This window comes from Pagrus pagrus (genome assembly GCF_965226575.1).
Source record: "Pagrus pagrus genome assembly, chromosome: 5".
In the NCBI taxonomy this organism is placed as follows: domain Eukaryota; kingdom Metazoa; phylum Chordata; class Actinopteri; order Spariformes; family Sparidae; genus Pagrus; species Pagrus pagrus.
This window is the reverse complement of record NC_140189.1, coordinates 14298717-14322102: the sequence shown is the minus strand read 5'-3', so window position 1 is coordinate 14322102 and position 23386 is coordinate 14298717. Positions and strand designations below refer to the sequence as shown.

Here is a 23386-nt window from a genome sequence, read left to right as displayed (position 1 = left end):
ATACTTCCATCATCAATCAATCTTTAATTATAACTCATTTTGTTTGTCTATTGCCAGTAGCCCACATCAGTATAATAATAACGACGGGCATAATGAATTGTGTTTATAACCCACAGCATTACAGAATAATGAGAAAAGCAGAGGAGAGGGAGGAAGGACAAGAGAGGAGGCAGAGAGGAAAAGAAAAACAAATCTGAATTAAACAAAGGAAAAGAGAAAGGAAGAGAAGGCAAAGGAACCAACAGTTAACAAAGAAAGGAAGGATGAAGGGATGGGGAGGAGAAGAAAAAAGTGAATGTAGAGAAGAGGAAGAGAGGCGAGGAGAGAGGGGGAAAGGATGTAGGAGGAAAATGAACAACATAACTGTGGTTGCTGATGTAAATCTGCCCCAGGTTAAAACAAGATGATAATTAAAAATGTACTGCAGGGTCACACTGACTGTGTGTGTGTGTGTGTGTGTGTGTGAGAGAGAGAGAGAGTGTGTGTATACAGTGTGCATGTGTGTCTTACTGTGCAGCCATCAAAAAAAAAAAAAAAAGGGGGGGGGCATTAAAAGGTGTCCCTGCTGCAATCAGTGTACAGAGGCCTTAGGGCCTATTTGTTGCTACATCAATCTGGAGTTAATGGAAACACACAACGCACAAACACACACTCGTACACACATCCAAACACATCTTCTGCCTACAGTGCTAACATTGTCAGAGAGAGCGCTGCACAGCATGAGACACACATGTAAGCACGCATGTATGCACTTGAACACACGCACAGCTGGCAAGAAAGCGGCACCAACCCGCAGCACAACACAACACACGCTTTGGGTACACAAGGAAATCCTAACGAGATGCCTTCAATTTCTAACTTCCCATCTCCTCATTTCTTTCTCAGATTTCTTCATCAAAAAAGCTTATAGGCATTTTTTCACATTCCCATCAGAAACCTGATTTCCTCCTGCTTTCATGCCCGTGCTAACACAGCTAAAATAACATTTTTGAGGGTGATGTAAGTTGCCAATCTACACATCCTGTACTCTCAATCTGAAAATCACCCAGTGAAGACAAATCAAAGTGAAAAGACTACATTTGAAAATGTCATGCTTTTTTCCTGCCAGTTCTCATCAGTAGATAAGAGAGCGCTGTAGCGGGCTCTGTAAATGTTTTAGCAAAAAGTAAATTGGATTGAGTGTATGAGTCACTGTTAATCGCTGACTAGAGGAGATAAAAGAACAAAAACGCAGCTGGACAGGAATGAGTAGAGCACAGGCTGATAGCAAGCAGAGTGGTCTAGTGCTTATAGAGGCGCCATCTTTCAATGGTTTGACCCAAGTTGTCAGATCTTCACCAGCTCCAGGGCCTCTGATCTGACGGATACCGTTTCCCTACAAGGCTACAAAGTACAATATTACTATCAAACCCCCAGAAACAACAGGCGGTGAGGTGATTCTGGCATTTTCTATAAATAATCATTACAAAAGTCAGAAAGATGGTACTTTGCCAAGGCCCAAAAGTCCCCTTAAATTCAATCAAACCCAATCCAATATCAAACTCGATAGCCCTGTACGACTCTAAATTTGTACCACCTATACCTGATTGACCATAATTTAAGCTTGCCCTGACTTGCAATGTTAAAGAAAGTGTGACCAATTCCTGGATCCGTCCCTTTATCCGGATCCACCAAAAGTTAATTGGGTCTACGCTGGGCTGAAACATCCTAGTTTCATGGAAATCTGTTCTGTAGTTCTTGTGTAATCCTGATGACCAGCCACCCACCCAACCAACAAACAAACTGAGACAGGTGTAAAAATAACTTCCTTGGCGGAGGTAAATGAAGTCAGCTGGCTCAGCCAGAGAAGGACTCTGATGAACCTGATCTAAAGGCCTGACAATGCTGAAATGAAAAAAACTTTTTCAGCATGTTCAAGATGAGTTGGAATGAATGGGGCAACATCTTGAAACACGCTATCCAGTGTTTTATATTGTAGCTTTATATTATAGCTACAGCATCTTTAAACCACAGTAGTTTAAATTTGAAATTGCTTTCCGGCGGGTGGAAACAACCTCAAATGATTGCTAGATGTACAACATAGGCAACTTGTTCATTGACACGTTTGCAAACTGCTTTACAAACTGATGTCAGTTTGTATCGGTGTGATCAGCAGGTGAAATCCAAGTGAGGTATAAATAAAAACTGAAGGCATATATAGCATGGCTCCCATTAATCACATGCATCAAGTAAAATTCCAGCTGCAGTTTTCATTTATGCCTGAAGGTCACGCTGGAGTAGTACTTGAGCTGATCATCTCTGTTGTGACAAAGCAGATAGCGAAGTGGCAGCAGTAGTGCCCCAATAGGGCACAGACATGCCACACCATGAAGAAACGCCACAGAAATGAGCACTTTGCAACAGCCTTGATAAAATGATTTATAAAGACCTTAAGGATTACCACTTTAACCTGAGAATAAAGATATAGAGAAGAGCTGTTGGTCCTTACCAGGCGTGATTTCTATCACCGTGTCTTGTCTCTCTGGGGGATAAAGGACCTTGGGAGGCTGAGTGGTCTGCAGAGCTGAGAAAAAGAGAGGCAAAAGTAAGAACATTGGATATTTAATTCATTCACTGCAGCAACACTCGGTATGTCAATAAAGAAGTTTTAATGTACCAGCACTTCTGTCAATTGGACAAAAGCACATGAAGAGGCAGTGCAAAGACAGACAGTGGTAGAGAAAAAATGAGAAGGGTGAGAGAGTTGGAGGCTGAAACATAAAGCATGTAAAGAACAGAAAACATACAGGAAGTTAGATCTGACATTTGGGTTAGCCTTAATAACAGTTGCGATAGCTGTAGAGCTCCACAGTACATTATATTGTAAGGAAAGGTCAAGGGAGAGTGCTGGCCTTTGGTCTACCAATTGAACACTGCTCTGCAGCATCACAAAGCCAAATATAAAGAGAATGGAGCTCAATTACATCACAACTCTGAGGTGCTGCTAAGGTTGACTGACTTACACTGATGACCACCTGACAATATCTGCTTCAACCTGAAGCACCTCTTAATTTCACCTCACTGGACTCAAACTGAACACAAAGGTTTTCTGCTGTACACCCCCCTCACCACCTCCATGTGTCTAACAATCCTCTGACATGTTTCAGTATAACCATTCTTCTTTACAGGCTGTGTTACAATATGTGCTATAAGAATTGTTTACAACCAAATACCTGCAGAACCAATGACATTCCCATCGGGTTTGGCTATGTTTTGTCTTTAGTGGTAATATGCCAATGTGCTAAACTAAGATTATGACCAGTGTATATATTTCTACTTGCTTTACATCAGTGTGTCTGTTTTGTCACTGTGAGCATGTTAGCATGCTGATGTTGAGCATTTAGCTCATAGCACAGCTGCTCACTTAGCTTTGGACTTTTGAATCCGCTTGCCTTAATGATCCTTTCATAATCATCACAGATCAGTGACATTGGTTGTAGAGTTGCAATATGTGAAAAAGGTCTATTTGAAAGTGAATTTAATGTCAGTTGTGTGGCGGGGAGCCATGTGCTCAAGCAACAAGATAAAGGGTACAACGCTTGTGAAAATACACACATACATCGCATGGAAGGTACTCTATGTCCTGATATTGATGAATCCCCCACTGTTCTCTTTTAAAATATTACAGTCTACTTGTTATGACATTCCCTAATTTGTCTGACACTATCAACCAAAGCTCAGTGTTCATTTCAAAGGTACGTGAATACAGTGTATGGAGGTTCTTCCACACCTAAAACTGTTTCATTACTCTGACTTTCAACAGAACTTCTGTTGATAAACAGTTTTTTTTCTTTTCCAGCTTTCATTTCAGCTTTTTTCCCCAATAACCCCGTCAATCCCTCTATCATTCCATCCCATCACGGTCTCTCTGATAAGACAGATAGTTTCATCTGCATTCTGAAGGGATCACTGCACCCATGTGAGATTAATGAGACAACCCTTTACCTAGACCTACCTCTCCTGTTCTGTCCTCTATTCCCACCCTTTTGCTCTTTGCTTTGTCATAGTATTCACGTCACCATGTACAGTAGGATTTTAGTTATTGCTGTCTTTCAAAGTAAAAGTGAAGATATGTGATTTTACTAGTAAGAAGATAACCATACTGCAGATGTGGAAATGTGTAATTTCCTTTGTTTTAAACCAGTTCAAGCTTATTTTATTAAAAAATATATATTCTGTGCTTTGGAGGAGACCTACTATGCTATGTGTTTTTTTACTTTCCTTCAGTGTATTAAATAGGTTCTTGCTCATGTAAAAGGTCTTAAAAAACCCAAAGTTTGCACCAACGGGAACTCCTCTCTCCCACTGAAAACACTGGTCCTGAAGTGCCTGAAACGCCTCGTCAGTAGTCTTGCCTTTAATTCCCTGACATTGTGACATCAAACTATGTCACCATGTCACACATTTGCATGATATATGCCTATATTCACAGTAGAAGTGAAGCTACCTGGCAGCTCAAAACAGGACAGAGCCCACTAGAGACATGGTGAGTGATGCTGGCTCAGGTATGTGTGATCTGACCAATCAGGGCAGACTGGATATTTGGGTAGGGGGGCCTTAAAGAGACAGAAGCTAAAACAGAAAGTTTCAGACAGAGGGGCAATACAGTGCTGCAGGCAGTATGACTGAAAAACAAAACTAATGTGTTTTTTAAGCATTTAAGCATGCAAACCTCTTCCAGTTTAACCCAAAAATAAAATATGAGCCTGATCATGAGCATTATATGTCTAATAACAACATAACAGAACAAACATGGTTTAGTTGATTGTAATTTTGATTGGGTGCACACACATGCATTTGCCTGCACCTTCCTGCTATTCTGTGAAGTCATTGTGAACTTGCCTGTGTCAAAGTGAGAAGGAGACACAGTAGGAGCTATGTCAGTAGTGATTAAGTAGTGGTGCAATGCGTCTCTCCTACTTGTGTCTGTGTCTTTATCAAGCGACACACCTAACTAAGCCTACTCTCATGTCTGCAGGACCATATGGTGAATTGTTCATTCTGATTTTCAGAATGTCTCTACAGCAACATTCTAATGATACCATAACTTCTGCATACAGCGCCATATTGTATCATTTGGCCCTTATTGGACACTTTGTCCAACCGTCTTGTAGTTAAACACAGCACTACTGGCTGCAAAATTACCAAAGATCTGTCACAAAGCCAGATGCACCAACCAACAACATGCCATTGACTCACAAAAGCCAGGAGGAGGAGAAGGAAAATGTGAGTGTTTGGGGTCTGTGTTAACCTGAATAAAAATCTGAATATCAAAAGGTTTGTGGTGGATAGATGATAATGATGGGGTTGCTGTTTACTTGTAGCGCACAGCCTCACAGACACTTACACAGATGCACGCACACACACAAGCATTTGAGTTCTTTGAACGTTTCATAATGCATGCCTGTTCTGAAAATTACAGTGTACTGTTGAAGTGGAAATGTGTGTGCATGTCAACTTCTGCATGTGTGTGAAGACAGTGGCGGTCCGTTATATGCATTGGGTGATTTCAACCAAACGGTTCCAGGAAGTAATGATTCACAGGAAGTAGCACAAGAATGAAATCATGTCCCTTTTACATGTCTTCATGTTTTCTATCAAATCCAAGGAACTGAACACTGCAAACCCCAGATTGATTTGAGACAAAAACATCTGCATGCGACAAGACAACAACTCTTGATTTGAAAACAACTGAATGTGTGATTGTGTGATGATTGAATGGATGCTGGGAAGAAGATATGTACAGATGGAAAAGGAGATTGAAAATGCCACAAAAGCAAGGTACCTTTCAATAAAGTACAGAAAAAAGGCTGATTTCTGTGGGTACTCCAGAGTGTAACTAAAATGAGGCAATTACAGAATCAATGTTAAGCTGCTGTAATCAATTTTGTTACAATAACAAACTAAGAATGGCACATTGATGAGCTCACAGAGAGTTATCAGTGCTCTCTGTAGCTTTTTTAGTTGGACCGTGGTGGTGATCACCATCAGTGTGATTTCCAGCAATAGCGAAAAAGGTTTGATAAACCCATTGTAAACTGCCTGCCAAGCATCAAAGAGCAGGCGGACAACGTTAGCTGCTGGCTCATGAGCATTGTGAAGAAATGCTAATGTTGCCGTGCTGGATTTGGAAACAGGCAACTATTTTCTAGCAATGACCGTATTCGGAGCAACGGATGTATCACCCATAATCGTTTCCCCAGTAACCTCCCTAGTGACTTCCCAAGAAACTCTTGGATAATATGAAAATATATAAATGAAGTGGGTACAGTGTTACATAGGGCCACCTTGGAATCAGGGACTCTTCGGGGGCCAAGAACTGTGGCCCAATTACCAAAAGTGGAACACGACTCTTGCGGTTAAAAGTTAATGGATAGTTCTGGAAATGGTTGGTGACGTTCTTGGTTGGCGATAGTGTGCGTGCAACACGTTCTCACTCCCAACTTGTCAAATACAGCAGCTTAGTAAGTGGCCTCAAGCTTCAAACTATGACACTCTACCTACCCCTCTAGTGTCAGTTTTGGACGTGAAGAGCTCTGCAGCCAATTTAAAAATAATACGTATTATGCATCATCCGGTCAGACTTTCATAATAAAGCTTGCTGACAAACAATTCACATTTTATGAGATATTAAGACTTTTGGACTGTGATTACAGTTGTGAAATGGTCACAGTTTGGTTAGGTTTAAGCACAAAAACTATAAGGTTTAGAAAAAGACCATACTTTGGGTTAATTTACTAACTTGCATTTTGCAATTTACATATGTGCTGGGAGTGAGAATGGGCTGGTAATTTCAGATTTTTTTGTTTTACATTGTGGTAATCAGTTGTAGTCACTGCACATACCCTATATGTCAAAATACACTGTTTTTGTTAATATGAAACAACTCAAACCTCATGTGATCGACATCCTAATTGTGTAAACTGAACAGACATACTCATTACCAACACCACATTATAAAGACTCAAACTACAGGTTTCTCAGTGCTGCTTCATATGCTCTTTGGGTTTCAAATGAGATTTGACCTTTTCCAGTTAGGTAGTGCAGTGCAGACCTTAGACGGAGTAGTCAAAGTTTGTTCAGTGCTGAAATTACAGCAGATATATATATCTAGCATTTTCTTGAACCTAGAGATGTGTCTGAGTGTGTGTGCATGTGTGTCATCAGATATAAACTTGTGATTTGAGTGTCAGAAAGTTCAGAACATTTCAAAGTCACTTGAGTAACTTTTCTGCAATTTAGGAACACTTTGGCGTTGTCTGAATGGTCCTGATCTGCTAGATTCAAGTAGATTTAAACAAACACTGTCTTTTGTCTTAACAGAAGGAATGAGCAGTTTGCTGACCTTTTCTTCCATTACCATGTAGAAATCTGATGACAGTATGAATCACAGCATAGGAAACTCTCCTCTTACATTATAACACAAGAAGACATCTGTTAACATTTAAAACAACAGTCATGATTATATTGCCATTTTCTCAGCATGATGTTAATTCTTCCTGCTCTGTGGCCTATAATGTTTTGTGCTGCAAAGGAATGGCCTCGGCATTTTAAGGATCACTTAGTTTTGACCTTTGCTGCTTTCTGTTCGGTGAAAGCACCAAACACTTTCTGTCTCATCTGACCTTTGACACATTGGACTTGTTGTTTTGTCACAGGGGTAGAGATTTCCAATCTAATTTGTGAGGAGTTTTGTAAAAGTATAAAATCATACAGGCTGTCACAGAACGACATGCACTTAGACGAGACGATGCAAGAACTGATCAAAAGAATGAAACTTTCTTAGTTCCTTAAATGGTTTAAGATGCACACAAACCTCTTTTGTAACATGAGAAATGAGATACAAGAGGAAACTTGCCATTGTACCTTAAAGATCATCAAAAGTCTTTAATGAATTTCCATCCTCATAACACATTTGCAAAGCAGACACTTTATGAAAAAAACCTAACCTAACCATAACCCTACCTTAATGTTTGCAATATTTTGGACTTTTGGTCCTCCCTGTCAGCCGCCCTGTTCTCTAAACACTACAGTGAAAAATGTACGTTTAGTGCTGTTCAGTGTGCATAATTAGAGACTATATTCTGTGTATCAAATTGATTTGACCTTTCTGGGAAATATGAAATGTCTGGCGGAGCAGAGAAGCTGGAGACATTAATGTTTAGTGTTGATACATTTAGACTTGTATGTCATGCCCTATTCAAAGTAAGGCTAATTTGTTTCTGTCTGAATCCACTCTAATTTGAGATGTTTCCTTTTTAAACTGATGGAAGACTCCTGTCCTGAAAATAAGTTAGTTTTTCTATTCTTACTTTTCATACTGAGTGAAACTCTGACATGGAGTGAATCTCATCAGCCAGCCTACAATCAATGTATTACTATCATCACTATCCTTGTATTTCTGTCATTCCTCTCTGTATCCTTCATCTCATCTTGTTTTATGCAACACATCCTCAAAGTCTAATGACTGAATAAGTCATTGCCAGAGACTCACAAAACAATATCTATCTAATTTAGCCTGCAATCAGGTACTGACGTATACTCACGTGTAAGCAACAGCCCTACCAGAAATATGGATAATTTTGGTGTCTGCTATTATTATTCAAAATAGACTTGACATATCCGTTCTCGGATGTAAATCCAACATCTCCTCAGAATATGTGAATCACTCCGGGCGACAAACAAAATCTTCCTGTTGACAAGAAGCTGACTCATAGCAGAGATGATGCAAGTCCAGCTTCATACTAATGTCATCATGATAATCTGGTGTGTGTGAAATAGACATAGGCAGATTTCTGATGCAATGACGAGTCTTTGGAGAGCGCCAGATCCTGAAGGGGAAACATGCTATGTAAAGCGGGTGTGTGTGAGATTGATGGGCTTTAATGTGAGCCTGGTGCAAGAGCTGAGGTGGGAAAAACATTAACCCAAAACCTTTTCACACTCTCTCACACACACACTCTCTCTCTCTCTCTCACACACACACGCACACACACACACACAGGCGTATGCATTGTCGTTCATTATCACCGACACCATCTGCTACGGAGCGGTGCCACACTGGAGGGACACCCTGATGGTGGAAACAAGCGCTATCCCTTAACTCTGCACATAGAGCTGAATGATTAAAGACATAAATTAAAAATGAGGGACTCTGTAGGGAGGGGAGGAGGTTGCAGAGGAAAGAGAACGACACTTGATGAGCTTGGCTGTGACAGGAAGCAGGTGAAGAAATTCAACTGGCTAAAGCGTACAGGCAAGCACTTTGAAATGTTTTGAAAGGTTGGAACATCACAATATAATGTTGAAGCTGTGGTGTTTTAGCAGAAAATACAGATGATGATGATCTTGTTGCCTTTATTCTTAAAAAATCTTTCTAGTTATGAGGGAATGGGTTATCAGGAGACTTATTTTCTTATACCTCTAGACCAGGGGTCCCCAAACTTTCTCCTTTGGGGGACAAAACTGAAACTCTCGGATCGTGAAATTGAAAAATTAATTAGAATCTACCTATTTAAGGGCATTTTTGTTACAAAAATAAAGACTTCATAAACATATCATAATTAGTTATGGTTAGCATGCTAACTTCAGTAGATTATCTTCAACATGACGCCTCACAATCTGCTGATAATTAAAATGAAAGTTTCCAACTAAAATTCTGACATATTGTACCCATATTGGCCAATTTGAACCTGATGACAGGCCAACTTTGGCCCACAGGCCCCTCCTTGGGCAGCCCTGCTGTAGACAGTTTTGGTAGCATTTCTGCATTTTCAAACTACTTACAAAGCAGTGTGGTGGATTCATTTCTGTGTCTCTGGTAAATGTCTTGTCATTGGTGTAACTTGAAGGTCAAAGACTTATTGTTTTGATATAAATGACTAAACCTGCCAGTTTTCCTCAGCAGATTTTTAAATGGATAAAGAGATAAACATAATGATAAAATAACAACACATGAATATAATAAGTGTAACACCACCACGATGAAAAGGTTTAATGCGACTGAATCAGGACCCCCTGATTTAACATTTAATTTAATCAGACAGAAATTGCAATCTGAGCCTGCTGATGAGCCTCAATGGAAGGTAAAATGCTCTTCAGACGATTACAATGAAAAATCCATTTGGCTGTGACCCTGGAGATCTCTCTCCATGTCACCAGCTGACATACCCCCACAGGCGGATATAAAATGACTCCAGAAAACTGTGAGAGCTGGAAAAAGAAATGAGATGAATAAAACAAAAGAATTTGTGAAAAAAAAAAAGTTAAAGTGCAGTTGCAGTCTGGTCCAACTACATCTTTGAGAAGCACAGCTGGCACTGCCACCACCACCTCTGCATACGCTGTGTGTGAGTGTATAGTTAGTAATTCTAATTAGTTGATTTAAATCAGTTTAGGGACTCTTACCTAACTGCCGCCAGTCCCACCGACAGCATGGATGGGAACACACACTATTTCCAGTGTAGGGGCTGGGGGCAGCTCAACCACCCATGGAGATTTAGCTAATTATATTTCTGCTATCTGTAGGCTGTAGAGCTCTCTCTTCCCTTCTCTTTTACAAAGGCTCACATTGAGCAGGTGGGATAACTGTCATGCCACTGAAGAGGCAAGAAATGCATCAACTTTTAAATACTTTCCTGTGTAGCAGACACACACAGTAAAGTCAGTGCTGGAATGAGTTATTTGGGAAGGAGGCCCATGAGCACAGCTTCAAAATCATGCTGATGGCTCAGTGTCTTGTAACACGGTGAATGGTGTCTCTGTCTCAGCCACTCCATCCCTCTATCACTTGTTTCTGCACTGTCTAACTTCAGTGAGAGGGTAGGATCACAGCGTTACATACCTGTTTACTTCAACACATAACACTGGTATGACGTAATGAGTTTGTTTGTAGTTAGCACCGTAATGTTTGACAAACTGTTACAGAGCTTGGATTTGTATTTACAACAGTGGTGTTGCGCACAGAAACTGTGGGTGGCGCCAAATCGCACAAAATGCCTATCCTACACAATGGTGCTTTTTTATGAAAGTATTCCATTCAAGCCACAATTCATACAGCGCCGGCCAAAACCTCTTTTTATTGCCATTATCGCCGGGTTAACTTCCGGAAACCACAGTTATGTTAAATTTATACATTTCATACTTATCATATCAACAATATCTCCAATATATTTTGTATCATGTTTCACCGCATTTTGTGTTTTTTCGTGACATATTTCTGTGATGTTTTTTTTGGAAATACTCTTTAAAGGGTTCGAGCTATGTAATGGAATCATATAGTGATGATTCAATTTGACATGTTATTGGTGTTTGCTATTTGTAGATTCTATATGGATTTTTTTGGATGTATTTATACTTTTCGCAAATGTTTTCAACATGACTCTGCTGTTCCATAAATTCTGATTATTTGCACTTATATATACATTTAGCTATTAATACATTTCCTTGTACATGCTATGTGTCCCCACGTAGTACCTTCGGTTATGTTTTTGCCCATGTCTGTTTGTTTGTGAGCAGGATTAAACAAAAAATTCTGACTGGATTTCCACTAAACTTGGATGGAGGATGGGTCTGGGCCCAGAATAGACCCTATTAACTTTTGGTGAGAATCTGGATCCAGGATTTTTTTTCCCTCACTTTCTTTAACTTTGCAAGATCGGGCATTTTTATTTATTTATTTATTATTTATTTATTTATTTTACATTTTCGTTTCTCTGGGAATAAAACATGGCTCTTGATGAAAAAGTCTGGCATTTGTAAGCGGTTGGTGTTTATCAGTGAGTACAATTTGATGCGGATCCTAGATCTGTGAGATTGGATAATGGTGAAGCAGTTATGGGTGGTATAGGGCTATCGAGTTTGATATTGGATCAGGCTTGATTGAATTAATGGGGAATGTTGTGCCTTGGCAGAGGTATCCACTCTACTGAGCGCCATTCAGTTATTAGTCATGTTTCAGATTTTTTTCAATAAGTTGTTGGTTTGTACAGAGCCCCTAAGGGGGCATGAGTGCAAACAAAATAATTGAGTTCCTTGTTAGCACGAGGTAATATCGTGCTCTTGTGATATTATCCCGTGCTCATCAGAAACTCAATAACATTGTCCCCTTAGGGGCTCTGTAGTTTGGGCCTTTTATTCACATAGAGTATTGAGCCTACGTATTTAGTACAGTTTGGACAATTTTAAGCAGATACTAATTCTATTACTAATTCTGTTGTTATAAAATGTTATCTTTGCTGTTTTGGATTACGCTGAGGATGGCTTTTAGCTGATACACATTTGTAATTTGCCCACAATAAATAGAAAATACCAGTTATTTGTGAGTGTGGAGCTTGTTCATGTCCATATCTACAAAGGAGTTTTTGGTATGTCAGGTAACCTTGACGAACAAAGATCTTTGTACAACTTTAATAAAAGGTGAGTTGGGGCCAAACTGTTGATTATGATGACAAATGCATATATGACATTGAGCAAGAAGTGAGGTCTGTGTGTGTGTGAGTGTAACTGCGTCTGCCAAGAGGTGATAAGACCTTTAATAATGAGCTTGTTCATTCCGTCATCAGTCAATGCACTGTCACTGTCTCGACCATATTTAATCATTAATACATTTTTCATTTGCACACAGACATTAACAGGGAAGGAAAGAGAGCGAGTAAATGAACATTGAGAGTGATTGAGTGGGGTCTAGACAGTGACAAAGTCTCTCTCACACACACACACATGCACTTTCTGTCAGTAGCGAGGTCATACTCAGTCATTAAACCCTACATTTACATACCACCTTTATCATGTGCACACACACCTTCATCTTCCATCATTAGCCTGTGAATGTCTGAATCACTTCATTTCCTGAGAGGAGAGCATGTCATTGGATGAATCACAGGAAACGTCTTTCTCTCTCCCACACGCACCTCTCAATTGATTTCATTTTTATCTCTCAAGTGAAAACAAACCAGAGTGAATGTTCACGCTGGTGGCTCATGAAGCATGTTGCTGCAATCTGCTGCAATTTGTGGCTTTAAGGAAAGTGACATTACTTCAATAACCACTTCCTGAAGTTTGGCTCACACATTTTCATTGTTTCCGCTGACTTCCTGAAACAAGCACCGTGGCAAATTGGGAGATAACACCAGAATCCATATTCCTTCAGTGTGACACACACACACACACACACACACACACACACATACACACACACACCTAATGAGGATAGAAGCGGCTGCCAAAGAACAAGGTAAGCATATCACACACACAAACACGCACGTAGAGGTACACACACACACACACACTTCCTGATCGATGGATTCTGTCCGCTCGCCCCCGTATCAACCTCGCTGTGATGCATGGTGGGTAATTATTCAAACCTTTGTGTTTTAACGAGAAACATGACTCCAACACTCCCTTCATTAAATACTGTTGCGGGTCAATGCTGTGTTCATCTGTCATCAGAAAATATGTGTTTCATACACCAAAAAGAACACACACACGCAAACGCGCGCACACACACACACACAAACACACACACAGTAAATAAAAGTGACGCAGGACACATTGTGATGTCATACATATTCATTACGAAAATCAATGATGGAGATGAAGTTCTATTGATCTGGATGTAAAAGCTGGATTTTGGTAATTGATACTGAAGCCACCTAGTCATAAAAAGACAATAAATACCATTAGATATAAAAATCTAGTTCAGGGATGCAGTCTTGCTTAAAATGATGTATGTTAGAAATTCTACAAATGGGTTTGGTGTGTTGAAACTCCTACATACATGTCCACTGCTTTGTTTTGATGAACCTGACACACACGTTAGGGGCAATTTGAGGATGTTATTCCTGGTATCAACTGTTATGCAAACTACAACGTATTAATATTAGGAAGGCTGAGGAAAGGAAGATTTTTACATTCTTCTTCTTCTGACATATCACCTTTTACAGGCAAACCTAGAAATAACAATCTCTTTTACAAATCTAGCAGACATTTAGCAGCATTAGCATTCATTGTGATAAGTGTTACTGTTTACTGTTGCAAGCAAGGTCAATATGCACTGTGAGAGGAATCAAATCAGTAAAGTTTTAGGTTAAAAAAAAAAAAGATTAGAAAATGAAAGCTGAAAGTGAGCTACCATTGAGTTTCAGTTTTGGCCATCTAGGGGAGAAGTTAGGGCACCTCTGGTTAAGACTTTAGCGTTTGATTGATCTCAAAAGTCTCCAGGAAATGCAGGTCTTCCTTTTATTTTCCCTACGTTTCTGTCTCTCTTGTCTTTAAACATTTCTGAATAAAGTGATAAATCCTCAGAAAATCTCAACACTCAAGTCACGTAGATGCGTCTTTGCCTTAGTTCTGAGCTCCCCACAGCAAATCTTTGTCTGCTCAGTCTCAAGACACCTCAAAAACATATAATAGACATCTTTGTACAGATAAATTGATCTACTTGAAAACTACAAAAACAGTTGATCAATGTTTAGTCAGAATGATGAATGCATTTCACTTTTTATTCTCCGTTAATGCCCCTGGCTGAGGGTTATATTTATTTAGTGCGGACTAGCTAGTGGTTTAAAAAGTTTTCTAAAGTACTCAAGGCCCTCAAGGGGGACGAACTCTCACAGTGTTTTCCCCTGTGATACATTACAAGCTTAGAATGCGTTTTCGAGTGATACCCTAATGTATAGACCGGGAACAGTTAGGCTGGCGAGGCTCCAGAATGTTTGCACCCACAACTCCTGAGGTCATTTTGGGAAGCGCACTGAGGGAGCCCCACACACACACACACACACACACACCCTGCTGTTGTCTCCATCTGCTGAAAATGCAGGGGGGTTTGAACTGTGTCCAAGTGGCTCTAGCTGTGTTTACTGCTGTTGATGTCTGGATACATTTCATTAAAAGGTGTGTATTTGTGTGTGTGTGTGTGTGTGTGTTACTGTGGGTACAGATTTAAATGAGCACGGCAGCATCAACAAACAGGCTTTAACTGGTTTGGACCAAATGTGCCTAAATGAATTTGTGCAAATGGATGAATGGATGTCCAAAAAGTCATCACGCCGACAAGTAAAGAGGTCAAAGATCATGGTTTAAATGTTTTGGTGACATCCAAAATGAGCAAGAACGCTCAAAAAAGACAGATACAGACTTCTTTATATTTACAACAAATCATCTTGTCACATGAAGTAGCATCAACTCCCCACAGGAAGACAGTCACGTCTGTTTCATCTTACAATATGTGTTGTGGATTTCAAAATGACAGCAGGTTGGAGTTCTGACATAAGTTGTTTTTCATCACTCATCATGTCACTGTCAGCTTCACTGTAAGAGTGCTGTCGGGTTTGGAAGTGATGCAAAGTTTTTATTTTTGCATTGTGTTTTTGAAGCCACCTTGAACCTTTCTGTACTCGGTTTGCTGTATTTCATTCAATAAAAATGAATCTATAAAGAAAGAATGGAAGACACTTTGTGTGAGTTTTGAGTGACATAAACTCACTATCAAACTACTGGACTTGATTTTGCCTTGTATTTCTAATTGTTTGGCTCAGTCTCAGGGTCATATAACACATCTTTTCTTTTTTTAAACTGTCAGCACACAGTGTTTACATATTGAGAGACTTTCGTGTATCGACTTCTTAATCTTTGCTTGTTTCAAAAAGTCCCCAATAAAAAAGGAAATAATCTCCAGGAGCCCTCCAAAGCTGAGTGCAGTAATGTTTAATTGTCGACAATTAAAGCATGAGATCATACAGACAACAGTTCATCTGATAAGACCGAAATTCTCAATACAAAACATACTCCTTATATTCACTAATTCGGGGATTGGGCACCATGGTTTGTCCAATCCTGGCTCGTTCTTTTGTTTATGTACAAATTTTGCTGACTCAGGTATTTCCTGCATGAGGCTAAAACACGTGCCAGCCCCATGTCTGCATATGCCCGACAACCGGCATTTCCTCTGATCTTCCCTGTTTGACAAATCTCTACACCTCGGTGCCACTTGATCGGCTCGGCAAAACTTTGCCATCGCGACGCATTTAGATCTCTGATGCCGGGAAAGTCCGAGCTGGCAGCTGCTCTACCTTATCTTCATGTTTGGCCTTGGCTTCTCTCTGCAGCGACTATGGGCACCATTATATCTTCTACTGCCCTACTGACTGCATCTCTTTTAACAACAATAATAAAAGTGTGGTATATTTAGTCACATGATTTCACTCTTTCATTTGTGGTTGTATTTCACTCTAAAGTAACACAATTCAGTAGTTTAATCATCAATTCAATCAATAGGTGCATGTTCAATCAACTAGTGCAGAGTAATACATGTTTTAACCATTCATTTATGATTCATTCACATTTTGATTAGATACTTTAACATCTCAGTACTTGTTACCAGTTGCCATTAACCACTAAGTACTTATTTATGGTTATATGGTTATATTACACTACAAGACCATAAAAGATGCTTCTGAAAAGCGAAGAATGGCACTCTTGCTTTCCATCATATCATACAACAGATGAGTCACACATACTCAGAGACATCTCCAGGAGTGCTTACACAGGTACAAAAAGTGCTGTATGAAATATTCAGAGCAGCGTTGTGCACAGACTCCAAAATGAGTGGACCCCAAGTCTCTTCTTGGGTTTTGATGTGGAGGCTTTATTGCTGCTTACATAACATCTTTTTTTGTCTCATTGAACTGTGAACGGTCTAATAAAAAAGGCTATCTCCTGGTTGTCTTTTTCTGTTTTCTTTAATAATTTAAAATGTGTGTGCTTCATGTATACCTTAAAAAGCTGGGGTTGAAGAGATTGTATATTTGGTAGATTGTAATTTTGAAAGTATCCAACTGAAAAAAATCCACCGTCTGACTATACAGACACCTTGTAGCTCTCGCTGACCAGATGGGAGATGTGTTAGCAGCTGGGTCACTACGTTCAGCCGTCTTAGTTTACGTTTTATAAGTCCATAAATGAACAACTCTATTAAATGCCACAATCAATAAAGACACAAGCAAATTAACTGTCATGGACAAACCTCTGATAACGATACCCAGAGCAAAAGTTACTTACTGGTGTAGCTGTGTAGATATGTGCTTTGTGCTAACTAGGTTTGGCTGCTACCTGTATTTTCAATAAATAGAGGACATATGAGTGGAAATGGCTAAACTGGCATTTTTTCAAAAGAGGCATCTGTCTCATGCACAACTTTATGTGTCAAATCCTTGCAGCATAGGCTCAAAGGAATCCATGTGTCACTGTTGTAAACTAGAAGTGGCAGGCTAATTAGTTTTTTAATTATTTTCAAGGAGCACAAACAGACCTTTGAGCCTGAGCAGAGAATACTTGAGATTCAGACGAGGTAACCTGTCAGACGTGTAATATGTGCAGGCATAAACTATGAAGGGATCTAGTCCGTACTGTGTGGACGTGTGTGTATCTGCATACCTAAGCGTGTGTGACGGGGAGTGTGTGTGTTTGTGTGCGTGTTTGTGGAGATGAAACTGTTTCTGAATATGTTACCTCCCATTGTTATGAATGTACATGTTTACGAATATTTGTCTTGACAGGCCAAAATGGGAAAAAAATAATGTAATATTAGTGGATTATTTTCATCATCATGTATCTGGAGCAAGAGTCCATTTCAGTTGACAGTCAACCTTTCAAAGCACATTCAAAGATACGTCAACCTTGCTTCAGTTTCAGTTCAGAAAGTATATGTTCCTCAAGTGTTAAAATAAAAGAGAAACTTCACATCCTTGAAACATGATCTAATGATTTTATCAACCACAATAATTGCAATTAGATGAGGTTGGAAAAACAGACAATAGGGCAGCATCTACATTGTTCCTGTTAATGGTTTCCTAATAATAGACTTGAAAAACTTATTTTAGCTGTTATAGTCAAATGAGTTCACTTCACACAGATTAAAATGAACTAGTTCATCTTCATCGCTTCTATATTACTTTTAGCAGTGACAAAGTAATGTAAGGTGTTACTAATAAGATTTAATCTGGTTTATCAGCATGATTGTAAGCCGTCCACTGGCAAACCCGTGATGCCTCAGGCTGAGTCTGTCGACCTGCAGAGGCTTTGTTCATGACTTGTCAACTAATCAGAGGTAGAGTAGTGTTTCAAGAAAAGCAGTGGAATTGGTAATAATGGCGCTATATATTGAAACAATATCCTCTTCCATTTAAAGATGGGTTTCCTAAAACAAACAAAAGCATTAGCATTGTTAACTCTTGTAGAAGGTAGCAACGGTCACGTTCATTAGTTGCCAATGGATACGTTCAGATAACCATTCAGCATGTTCAATGAAAGTCTCTTTTACCGAATTCATGGACAACATTGTTCAGCACCAGGTATCAGAGGATTGTACTGTGAGTACATTTGTGAAAAAATTGTCTAATCTTGTTCATTAAGTTAAAATAATTATCTACAGCCACACTTTCCCCATAGAGCCATGCTGCTAACATGGCTAAAATCAAGCATTGATTGAATCCAGAGTTTGTGAAAAGATCTCATTATATCTGTCTTAAAAACAAGTAAAAGGGACAGTTTCATAAAAGACCAGGGATTTTTAGATATTCCACCCAGCAGTCTACTACTTTAACATAAAAATTCACTTCATCAGCCTTTAAAGATTTGGAAAATAAATGGAAAGTATAAGCTTTTCATCCAAAATGCAGCTCTGCAAAACTCCAACAAAACTGATATTGTTGGTTAAGAGGTCATGACTCATAGTTGGTCCACAAAAATTCTAAATAGATTTCTCCCAATAACTGAGATTTTACATTGACTGTCATTAGCCATGTTAGTGTAAGCTGTCCATGCCACCTGTAATGTAAATCAGTCTGAATTTTGAAGTGCAGTACCCTGTAAAACTGGCTTCCCTTTGTGTCATTACATAGCACAGGAAGGAGAAAGGAAGAAAAAAACTTATATAATGCCCGAAAAGAATATCAATAGTGAGAAACTGATGACTATGCTAATGTTACTGTTCACAATGGAATTGAACGGTGTGTGTGCAGTGTGAACTTTTGTGCCTGCAGAGAGAGTGAGCGTATATGTGTGTCTTCCCTTGCATTTGGGATGTGTAAAACATGCTGAGAAAATATCCATTGCTGAGCTGAGGGGTGTCGGGTTTGTGTTTGTAAAAGATTGGCAAACATAATGATGTCTGGTTCATATTGGCTTATCTGTATGCTCTGTGCATGATACAGGGGGACAGGAAGAAGCTACAGAAAGAGAGTAGTTATATGAAAAAAGACAGAGTTAAGACACAGGCAGAGAAATGTAAAATAATCCATTAGTGGCAGACAGATATTAAGAAAGGGCTTTAATGGAATGCTCTAAGGTGATGTAAGATAACACTGGCAGCCATACTGGAGCTCTTCAGCTCTCAGCAACAACAGCTGATCCATTTTTATGAATGACCTGGATGTCTGAACACTCCTATCGTAGCCATACCCATTTATTTATGTGCTGTTTAAATCACATTGCATATTCATTAGATTACTTTTATGGCTTGAGATGCCAGTAAAAAGAGAGGGAGGTATGACGACAGTGTGTCTGTGTTCTTCACAATATAAGGATGTATTTGTAGCTATATTGTACTGTATATTTATTGTAATGGGACTTCAGTTCCCTGTCTCTGGCCCTCAGCCCCAAACCAATTTGTTCCAACTGAAGATGTACATCTTTAAATGGGTCTGAAATGCATACTTTCACACACTTTCCTTAAACAGCAGGAGACTTTTTAACAAACATTGCTCAAACAGAAGTAAACCGTGATTTTTCCGTGGACTGTTTCAGCCATGGATTCGCTGCACTCGTGACTATTTCTGGCAGCAGGATGGCCTATGTGGCATTCGGTCAAAATGAGCTACAGTGCTAATGTTTGTCTCAGTGAAGGAACATGTCATCCATCACAATGTGACTCAGTGAAAAATTGGCATTTTGCCCACAGTTGATTGCAGATCACATCCAAAAGCCCCGATGTCCCACACCTCTAGAAATAAATCTTTTCATTGCCTAAATTTGAGCCAAAAGGTTCAATAACATTTGATTATCACTATAGCCCCAAAAATGAGGAAGCCCTAAGGATGCCAGAAAAAAACTATTTTAACTTGTCTGCAGGGTTAGCAACTTCTACTGGAATGAATGGGGCACAAATTTGGACCATGGTATTCTGTAGGGAAAGAGCGACTACACCATCACTGACATTTTTAATATCTCACACTCACAGGAGACTGTCTGCACCTGCCTCTAGACAGCCACCAATGTTCCTGTACCTAAAAAGTCCACTGTGTCTAATCTTAATGACTACCGCCCGTGGCTCTCACCCCGATACTGATGAAGTGCTTTGAGAAACTGGTCCTCCAGCACATCAAAGACACACACCCCTGTCTACATCAGTGGAGCTGCGGTGGAACAAGTTCAACATTGCTGAGAACCTATCTTGGTCATCAAACATTACCACCCTAGTTTAAAAAGCACAGAAAAGGCTCTACTTCTTACTAGAACTTAGAAAGGCAAAATTCCAGAGCCAGATTCTGCCCAGCCTTTACAGAGGAGCAATAGAAAGCATCCTGACTGGAAACATCATAAACTGGCATGGAGAGTGCACGACCTAAGACAGGGAGGCTCTTCAATGGGTGATTGAAACTGTCCAGAACATCACTGGTACCATCTACAGAGCATCAGTGACATCGATGAAGTGAGATGTCTGCACAGAGCCCAAAGGACACTAAAAGACAACACCTACCCCAGCCACAGTCTGTTCACCCTGCTGCCATCTGACAAAAGATATAGAAGTATCAACTGCCATACCACCAGAATATGGAGCAGCTTTCCTCAGGCTTTGAGACTCCCTTTCATCATCAACCCTCCATTTTATAATATAGATTTATTTTCATTTTTATTCCTTAACAAAAGCAAAGTAACATGGATAGAGCAGCTCAGAATGACCTGTTTTCTACTCAAAACTATTTACAACCATATATGGCCTAAGAAATTCAGCTTCAGATCAATGTGTTTGATCACAAGAGAGAACTATTTAAGTTGAATGAATATACTTCAGTCAGTTACCCAATGAGGATATTTTCTTCATCATGAGTACGAATATTGGCATATTGCATCTGTTGTGGATTCTCATTTCAGCAGAGTACTCACTCAACGCTTGTATTCTGTTGTCTTAATACATCGATGGCAACTTTTTCTACAAATGATGTGACTCTGCCAAGAAGCACTTTCTTTTTCTCACGTCATACCACATTCAGTCTGTCTATTCAGAGACACAAGCAGGCATCTGATAAAAAAAGAAGAACTGTGTGTTTAGGCTTCATACCAAGCACCATCAACCGTCCCGAGGGTACCAGTTCTCAGCACTCAGTGCTCTTAAATGACTTGAGAGAAAGACACTGGTACCCAGCAAGAGGAGGACAAAGGATGGCTGTGTATCAAGCTCCATGTACCGCCTTTAGGGTACCAATTTTCACCACGCTCTGGTGAACAGTGCTGATGATGATGTTGAGGAAATGAAGTGACAGCTGCGCGTTGATCATTCCAACATCCCAGCAGCATCAACATCCTACTGGACCTCCACACTGGATCTTTTCACAGTGAACAGCTCAGCTCTAAAGTCAGCCTCACTTCTGGGGATCAGTCCCACTGCTGCTCCGAAGCTCCAGGATGGGACGTCTGGAGACAATCGTGACGTCTGAGAGAGATGCTGGTACTTAGCAAGAGGAGCAGGACTGTGTGTTCAGGCTTTGTGTCTCCTGCCCTCAAGACTGCTGCACTGTTCACCAGCCAGCAGGCCCCAAGCAACACAAGTCTTTCTGTGACAAGCTTGACCCCATACACATTTTGTTGCAGAATAAGAACAAGAACAAGAAATAGTCTTTTATTACCAAGGGTACATTTCTTGTGTTTCCTAAAACGTTTTAAAAGTCTTTAAGAAGTGCATTTACATCTAGTGTGATACCATTAATCAAATCAGAGTTCTGGATGTTTACAAGCCAACTAGAAGTTTATGACAACATAAGTTTCTGGTAGTTTTATGGTATTAACCTTTAACACAACCAGAAAAATTACAGTAATAACTTATATTAATACTGGATCTGCTATTTGTTTGTCTAGGCCTTGCTGGGAGTTATAGTAGTTGTATTTGTAGAGCTTTTAGCTGGTTTTGGGTCACCAGGTCCTACTTTGTCAAAAATGTCCTGCACTATAATTCTACTATTTCCTGTTGTCCGGTTGTAGATGAATGTGAGCCAAATCCCCTGTAGTGAGCCCTCCTGTGATAACGTTTTCCACCCACCTGCATTTGATTATATCATTATTATGTCTGAACATCAAAGTCTCCCTCCAGTCAAAACATGTTTTTTTTTTTTGTTCCAAAAGCTGAGCTTCACTGGGTAAAGAGTTTGCAGAGTTTAACACTAGAACACAGTTTCACATTATTGTCAAAGTGTAAAATTTCTCTGTGCTCATTGAAAATCTGAATTTAAGAGAGGGGCTCATGACATGATTGTGACGTCACAAATAGTTTGGAAGACAATCCAGGTCCAATAATCACCCTGTGTGCCGCTCCTCCTAACGTAACGTAAGTTTGTTTCTAAAGGAAGTTACAGAAGTAATGTAGTGATTTTAAACCAAACGCACAATGTTTTCCTAAACCTAACCAAGTAGTTCTCTTGCCTAAACCTTGCCAAGCTGCGACCGTACAATGATGGACCAGTGCGTGTGTCACTGTCACGCTGCAACAGCCATGTTGTTTTAGGAAACGGTGATTTATGCTGTGGATACACTAATAATCAACCAAATTCAGTTGTTCAGGAATGAGGATGTGTTGCAGCATATACAAGTGTGATGTGGAAAGTTGAAGCCTCCAGTGAACATACAGTTGACTAAGAATGGACTTAACAGTGAAGAAAAGACATGTATTTGCATTTATTCGGGAATTTTTTATGAAAAAAAAAAGAATAGGTGCTATTTCAGGGATTTAATGTGGTAATTATACTCACACAACCAATGTCAAACATACAGCACATTAGAGGAATTCTTTGTATGCCTCAGAGGATCTTTAAATTCAACCAGACATTTGGTCTCTTAAGACAGATCAGAGTATGAGAGCTATAATTACGGGAGATTATAAGCTACAGTATGTTCCTCTTATCACTTTACGCTGAGCTTATTGACATCAAAGATCATATGACATATAATAAATGCACTGTTCTGCTAAAAACTATGGACTTATACTGTAGCGTAGTGCATGGTGGTTGTACATGTGTGTTCGTGTTAAACCAGTATGTGAGGCAAATACTGCTGCTTTCTTTAGAAATGTGATTCA

At 39.7% G+C, this 23386-nt stretch overlaps 1 protein-coding gene across 5 annotated transcripts in view; it reads right to left on the bottom strand.

Annotated features, from left to right (window-relative positions):
• Positions 1-23386, bottom strand: part of il1rapl2 (interleukin 1 receptor accessory protein-like 2) — a 428930-nt gene that overhangs the window by 65121 nt on the left and 340423 nt on the right. For all 5 annotated transcript variants that reach the window (XM_084352205.1, XM_084352207.1, XM_084352206.1 and 2 more), the window contains one exon: positions 2489-2563. In XM_084352205.1, coding sequence (XP_084208331.1) covers positions 2489-2563 — 75 coding nt within the window. The remainder of the gene's footprint in view (positions 1-2488; positions 2564-23386) is intronic.